Here is a 7,791-nt window from a genome sequence, read left to right on the forward strand (position 1 = left end):
CAGCAGATATGAGATCATCTAAAGGAAGAGCAGTGCTGATCATGGCACTCCATGATGACTGGTCTGAGTGATACATAGAGGAGCTGGAGAGCCTTCCTTAGGCAGCAAGGGTGTGCCTTCAAAGCTGGCTTCTAAGTGCAGCAGTTGGCAGTTCTGTCAGAATACAACTTTCTTTCCTGTCCAAACAGCTGCTCTAATATTTTCTGAGATAGTTACAGTCTTTCTTCTTAGAAGGGGATCTTTTCTCTTTCAGAACTGATTAGTAATTTTTTTTTTCACAGGGAAAACTTGCACTGCTGTGAGAATATTATTGTTTATTAAATAGTATAGACATGAACTGAGAATTCTCTAAGAAAAATTAAATATCTTAGATTATTTTTCATTTGTAGGCCTACTTTAGTATGTAAAAAACCTATGGGTTTTCCATCTGAAATCAAAACATTCCATGTCACATTTTTATAATGAAATCATAAGACAATATAAGATTTAGAGTTTGCAATATCTGATGCATAACAGGGCAGTAATTTAAAAATTCTACACTTCAGAGATAAACTATGAAGATCTACAGTACATGTTAACTGCTCAGATTTATAACAGCTTAGGGTTTTCTCTTCTTTTTTTAACAGTCAAGAAAGGGCTATGCAAAGACGGTGCTGGAAATCAACACTCCCAAAATAGACCAAGTGCCTATAGTTGATGTGATGATCAATGACTTTGGTGATCAGAACCAGAAGTTTGGATTTGAGGTCGGTCCTGTCTGCTTCCTTGGTTAAGCTTAACACAAAATCAGATCAACACAAATGTTGCACTTTGGTGCTACCAACCCACTTCATGCCACATGCAAGTTTTGAATAAGGATGGCATAGAAAATGTCTTGCTGTGTATGTATGTCTTATCTAGAAAGTAATCGTTGCCCTTGTAGGGCCAGAATCACATGACTTAAACTTATTTTGCAAAGATGCTGTGGCACAGACAGACAACATAGGGCTCACTTCAGGAACACCCCCTTTGGATTCCTTTGGTGCTGTAAAAAACCAACGACAATGGTGCTCCTTCCATTACAACAAAGAGGTGTTAAGAAAGTGTTTAATATAAACTGTAATTATTCTATGTACAGTACTATACTGTGATTTCTCTGTCCATTCCAAAACTTGCATGTGTCTCTGAATTGCATCTGGCTCTTATTTTACAATTACAAAACTACATTGTCAATACTGTGTATGTATTCTGAAAAAATAAAACTGTAATTGCCAGTGAAGCCAATTCAATTTCTGATTAATAATAAAATCCCTTTGTATATATTGTTGTTGAAGAGCTTTGTTATTTGAAGTCGCCAGTAAACTTAAGGTGGCAAAACTGGAAGATCTTGAGCAGCACACTCAAACAACTCTTTTCTACTGATATTACTCTGTGACAATGAATTTAGATAATGAAAGGAAAGCACCTTCAAAGGTGCTGTGTTCCATGGTGCTATACCTCAGACTTTTTATTTTCTATTCTAATTCCATAATTTCATAAGATAACTGTATATACCTAAAATAAACAAGTTTATATTTTTGGGTGGGGAAAATATGTAAGAAAAAAACAAACTTCTGTGTAAGAGAACAGTTAAAAATCTGTGAAATAAATTAGTCATATAGCTTTCCTTTTTTTTTTTTAAAATCTCATCTGGATTTGTTTCCATTGTGCTTATTTGGGCTACATAAATATAAAAACTGGATTCTAAACAGTTATTTATGGATTTTTGCAGTGTTTACTTAGATGTTTATGTAAGCAATGATGGATGTTTGCTTTCTGAGCTGGATACTAAAAGTTTCACAGAATAGTCTATACAATATTTGCCCGTCCCATTAATATGAAATATTTTTCTTCCTGTTACTCCACCTGAAGGCCAGGGATGCAATATGTCTAGGTCATGTGATTCTACACAGTTGCTAAGCAACATACGAGGGACTGCTTCCTAAAGAGCTGTCTTTGACCCAAACCCTTACAATTCACTATTCAGAGCTCACCAAAAAAACACGTTGGTTTGGCCTTCCCTCTGAACATTTTATTCAGGTAGTTGGAAGTAGAAATTACATTTTAGCTTTACAACACAAATCCTTTTGTAATTATTTTTCATAATATATGTAAGACTTGAAAAGAAATGTTTGTTTCTATTTCTTATAAATTGTTAAATTAAATAGTACTAGCTTTTGCTGGCTCGTTTCCAACTGGTATTTTCTTATGCACGTTTATACATGTAAAAGTGAGATTCCAAAAGTCAACTTCTTGCTGTTCATATTTTCTTTTATTTTTGAACCAAAGTTTGTAACTGTCACCTCAAAGAGGAAAATACAAATTTTATTAATAAAATCAAGTCTTGTCTATCTGGATTAGTCATTCTCTTATTTCAATGTCCAAAATTCACTGCCATTACTGTAACTTCATTCTGCTTCCAGACCATTCAGACTTGAAAAAAAAGGAATGTTACTACATGTCCTGGCAAGCACTGGGCAACAGCACTGGGAAGAGAAGTGCTAACAGAGAGGGTGCTGATCTGGCCCCTGGCAGTAGGCAGCAGGGCTGTCAAGTTCACATCTGGTTTGTATGGATTTATAGCTCCAGCAGTCCAGATAATACCATCAAACACAAGATAGGATATTCCTTCCCCAGCCACTCACAACCTACAGTGTCTGTCCACTTCACAATCTTGTGCGTATCCTTGTAGGACTCCATCAGGTAGGCAAATGACCCTATTTATTTATAGGAAATGGAAGACAGAAACTAGACCAAGATTTAGAAAGCACTGGAACATAAAATTCCCAGCACCTTGTTTTAGACTGTGGAAACAGAACCAGTGATAGGTCCAAGGATATGACATATGTCCCCTTCTCCAGAAAACCTTCCCTCTTTTTAATCTACTGCCTGTTCTTTATGAACTCTGGCTATGTCTGAGTACTCTGGGAAAGCAGCTGCAATAAGTTTGGCAGAGGAGTAGCCACTTTCTCCTGCTCAAATGGGCTGAGTTAAGTTAGGAGCTGAGCTGTTAAAGCCTATCTAAAACAAACCCAAAACAACCCCTCGGCTGGGTGCTTTAGGGTGAAAAATAAAGTTGGTTGTGGTTTGGCAGAGTCAGGATTAGTCTGCAGCAGAATATTGTTTCTAAGAGTGCAATGACATATTCAAGAAGTCAAAAGAAACCAGATCTTTTCCAGAATTAGTCCAAGCATCTTGCCAAGGTTTGTGTTGGCAACATCACAAAGGAGGAAATGAACTTGAGTCTTCTACACTTCTCAGCAAGGACCCATCTGGTTTATTCTTTAACCTTTCTTAAGGCCTTAACCACTTACCTTACTATTTATCCTTGTCATGAAAGCATCTCACCATTGCTTCTTATTCTAATTCTTCTTTGTCTGATCTCTTCTTCAATCTGCTGTTCTTGTTCTCTCCAAGTTTCAGATTAAAGGGGGGAAAAATGCCACTGTATATTCTTTTATGCTCTTGTTTTTCCCTTGAAAGAAGTCTCCTTTAGCAGTGTTTAAAACCCAAACAAACAAACCAAAAGGGCACTCTTCAGAACAGAAAGAAATTTCACATCAAACTCACATATTGGTCTTCCTATGAAAAAAGCTTCTGATTCTATAGTCATATCCTAACAGCCATAAAAACATAAAACCTCAGATTCATCATACAGTACTATAAAATACATAAAAACAAACCAAATGTCCAAAACCATGCATGTCAAATTTCTTACTCAACCAAGCCCAAAACAAAAAAATTATCAATATTTTTCATACTCTAAATTAAAGACCCATGCAATCACAAAAAGATTGAAATTGTTACATGACCTCTAGAAACAGAACTTGGATGTTCTGTGATCTTGAGAGTTCACCTTACCTAAAGTAGACTGGGCAATTTATTTTGAAAGCTTGCTTCAAGCCTCTCTAAACAAAGAGCTATCCTAGAGATGGTTTCTTCACTGCACACACAGATTTTGGTTGTGTTGCATGGAAATGGAGTAAGTCAGCTTATGGCAAACCAAGCCCCAGAAAACCCCAGACTGAGGAAATGTTCTGTCCAGAATAACAAGGACATACAAGAGAGATTTAAATGACAAGCTATGATGAGGGCACAAACTGTTCTGTGTTTCTGTGTGTATGTGTGAAGTTGCTTCGCCTCTCTCTCTCTCTCTCTCACCCACCCAGCATAGGGCAATATCAACTCACCATGACTGGCACATCTCTTGGAATAATTTATAAAATGCAATAAAGATATTCTTTCCAGTCCAAGTGGGAGCCATTATGGCTAACACCAACAGTCACCTTGCAACACAAAAAGCTACAAAGCTTCAAAAAATAAGGACAGTTATCTCCTTTGGATTCTTCCCCTTGGGAACAGCTTTGTTAATTTTAAAATGAATCTTCACATGCTAATGGATGGAAGGAGAAGCCTTAATAGCCACTGATTTTCTATTGCAAGGACGCTCATTTTTCTGTGAAAGAACATCTTCTCTTGTAGATGCACCAAAAAAATTGAAAATTACAAAGACAGGATATTAAATGTCATGTCTATTATATTTACCTGGGAACATGTCTTATTTGTGTTCCTTTTGAAAGCACATAAATTATCAGCGGCTCATTGTTAGTTCAGTGAAAAGCAATGCCAAGATTATTGCTAAGGAGTAGATTGCTCTAAAGCTATTTATACATTTTGTTTTCAAAAAGAACATTGAAGATTAATACAGTGAGGAAGGCTGCAAGCATACAGATATTCAGATACACTGCTCTAGCCAGTATTGGGCTTGTTTCTTTCTCAGCTGTGTGAATGAAGGCTCTGTTCTAATGAGAGAGGATGCAGCCAAAGCCCACAATGGATATGTTTTGTCTAAGTTGTCCAGGGAGCTTTGGCAGACCTTGACTTTGTTTCCAGTTTCTCAAAGGTGGAAGAAGTGATCTCCATCAAAACACACCTAACTTAAGTAATACAGACAAGAGTTGTTAAAAATTCAGCAGTGAGACCAGGATCTAAGTGCCTCCTCTGCTCCCTCTTATAATCTAGGATTTTTTTTTTTTAACATCAAAAAGGCAGTGTAGCTAAATCTTGCTGAAGCATGAAAGAATTCCAGCTTGCACTGTGAATGAAAATTAAAAATTGAGTCCATCCAATAAGGTGCTGGATGAAAACCAAATTAATTCTCTTCTAGTCCCAGAAGTTCTCTAAGCTAGATCTTCTGTTGTGTTTTCAATGGTTAATTAAAAGAACCTGAGTTTGCAGGGCTGGGACAAGGCTGCCCACAGCTCCAAGGTCATCTTAATAACCAGGAATGAGCACAGGAGCCTCACACTCAGCTCCCCTCTCACCTGAAACATCTCATAGCCAGAGAGCTTGCATATGGCCATAGCCCGCCATGGGCTGCAGCAGTGCATGGCCAGTGAGCTGTGGCCTGCAGAGGCCCAGCCTGCAGGCTCTGAAGTTCCCCAGAACAAGTAAACATAGCTACAGCAGAGCCATGAAGCTGAGCTTTTAAATTAAAAACATTAACTAAATGAGAAGACTCAGGATGTGACTAACAAAATAAAAACATTACACTACAATTGTTGTTTCTGAAATGGAAATATTGATTTCTTATTTGTTAGTTTATTCAGGATCTTACTCAGAAAGGCCACACAAGTCAGCCAGGGTATATCATGGAGCTGCATGACTTCTAAAGCAGGCCCTACTCATTACAGCACAGAGAGTACGTTAAGTGGAATGAGAGATGCAAAGATTTAGAATGAAGTAATGAAGTTGTTTTTCTTGACATGAAAGATTCTTTCTGTCAAATATTAACAACAACAACAACAAAAAAGTAAGGTTTTATATTCTATTCATACAGTCTCTTGAGCCTGTGCCTTGTTTTGGTTTTTTTTGTCACAATATCATCCCAGTGGCAGCTAAGGTGAGAAAGTAGCTCTGCTTTGTGGTCCTGGTGCCCAAACTGGCTCACAAGATAATGTAGAACAATGGGAGGGCTCAGGCTCTGGAGAATGCATAAACAGATAATCATTTGCTATTCAGTAACTTTCTGATTTGGATGTACAGGGATCACTTATCCCTTTGTTATTCCTCAGAAGGATTTTAGAAATATCCACTTTGCTCTAAGCCTGCAGAGTTGTTCAGTGCACAGATATTAAGATCAAAGCTGTTTACTGTCAGAAAGGGCCAAAAATGGATTTTTAATTTGTGAAAACTTTCCACACCTCTCCAAATTCTGAAATGAACAAAGTATGTTTCACCTTCCAACTTCTCTCCTTTTTTTAATTGTGATGTTTCCATTTGAAATAATGAGATGTTTTTTCTCCAAAATGATTGAAAATATTTGATTGATAGGACGAAGTCCACTGGTCCCCACACCAAGACTGTTTTCCCATGTGCTGGGAGACAGGAGCTGAGTATAATACTAACTGTGGAATAAAGGCATGTCTAGAAAAGAAAGGCTCAATAAAATAGGTCTCAGTGTACAACAGAAAGGAGGAAAATGTAGTGGGGGAAAAAAAGAAATAAAAAAGCAGAGGGGAAATACATGGGAAAAGAATGATAAGGCAACATAGGGCAGGAGGGTGAGAAATCTTTATGGGCAGTCTGGGAGCACCCCGTGTGATCTGTGGTTCAGCAGGGCTCAGGTTTGTTTCCCAATGACTAATTGACTAATTCCATTAGTCAGTGCAAAGAGGGGGGTGCACTGGGCCTCTAGTTAGAAGGCAGCAGCAAAACTAGTTTATAAAAAACACACCTAAAGAGCAGCAGAGATTGCAGGTCTCTGTGGGAAACACCCACAACACTGCCTGTGGCCACAGCCCTGTGCCTCACTCTCCCTCCCCTCCCTTTCCACACTCACTGCTCTCTCAGACAGTCCTGACACTGCCTCCTCTGCAGGACCTCTATTCTTGTGGAGCAGCCACATTTTACTGGGGCACTGGAAAGCACAAGAGATCTGAATAAAGGGGATGAGATGCTTAACTTTCAAGGTTAGGAGAGAGAATGGATGACGGGGGAGAGCGAGCAGGCTCAGAAATCAATATACACCCACACTAACATGCTGCCTGTCTGGACCATGTAGGTTAGGAACAGGCAATGACAAGGACCGCTCAGTTTCTGTGTCCTTTTCCTCCCACAGAGAAGCATACAGACTAGGCAGCACTGAGGGCTGTCTCTGCAAGGAAAGTCAGATGAAAACAATGGGGAGATCAGCTCACACTGCTGACTCTTTGAAACCACTCTCTGCACTTTAAAGTTGACCCCTTTCATTTTCTGAACACATTGACCTCAAAACAAAGCCACAATATCTTGAGGAACCACATTTGAAATAGCATCACATCTTTCCATGAAAATATTCCTGGAGAAAGCAATAAAATTTTTAAAACAGACAGTCCACATGAAGTGAGAATACCTGAAAATGTTCCTGAGTAAATGATTCTTGAATATTTCAATGCATTATGCAGTTTTGCATGTGTGCATTCATTTCTCATGTTTTGCATAATCTTTCTGATGACTGTATGCACAAGTGTACCATGTAGAAACAGCAATGAGCCAATGTGATTACTCATTAAATTTAATGAGAAGGTTAGAATTACATATTATAAAACTAAGATGAAAGCAAAATCACAAATTTGAAAGCCAGCTAAGGGCTGAAACACATTCAAGCACAGTTAGTTAATACCCTCTTAATATGCACAACAATAAATACATCATATAGATATACAGCAAATTTGGATGCATGTTACCCAAGTGGAACTCAGCTGTGATGGCGTATGAAATGATACATTTAAC

The 7,791-nt window shown here is 38.2% G+C and overlaps 1 protein-coding gene across 2 annotated transcripts in view; it reads left to right on the forward strand.

Annotated features, from left to right (window-relative positions):
* COL11A1 (collagen type XI alpha 1 chain) overlaps positions 1-2,369 on the forward strand; it is a 133,000-nt gene extending 130,631 nt beyond the window's left edge. For both annotated transcript variants that reach the window (XM_042029996.1, XM_042029997.1), the window contains one exon: positions 627-2,369. In XM_042029996.1, coding sequence (XP_041885930.1) covers positions 627-773 — 147 coding nt within the window. In that variant the 3' untranslated portion in view covers positions 774-2,369. The remainder of the gene's footprint in view (positions 1-626) is intronic.
* Positions 2,370-7,791: the final 5,422 nt, after the last annotated feature.

This window comes from Corvus kubaryi, unplaced genomic scaffold (assembly GCF_017639235.1).
Source record: "Corvus kubaryi isolate FWS band 111438036 unplaced genomic scaffold, C.kubaryi_AGA036_p1.0 37334, whole genome shotgun sequence".
In the NCBI taxonomy this organism is placed as follows: domain Eukaryota; kingdom Metazoa; phylum Chordata; class Aves; order Passeriformes; family Corvidae; genus Corvus; species Corvus kubaryi.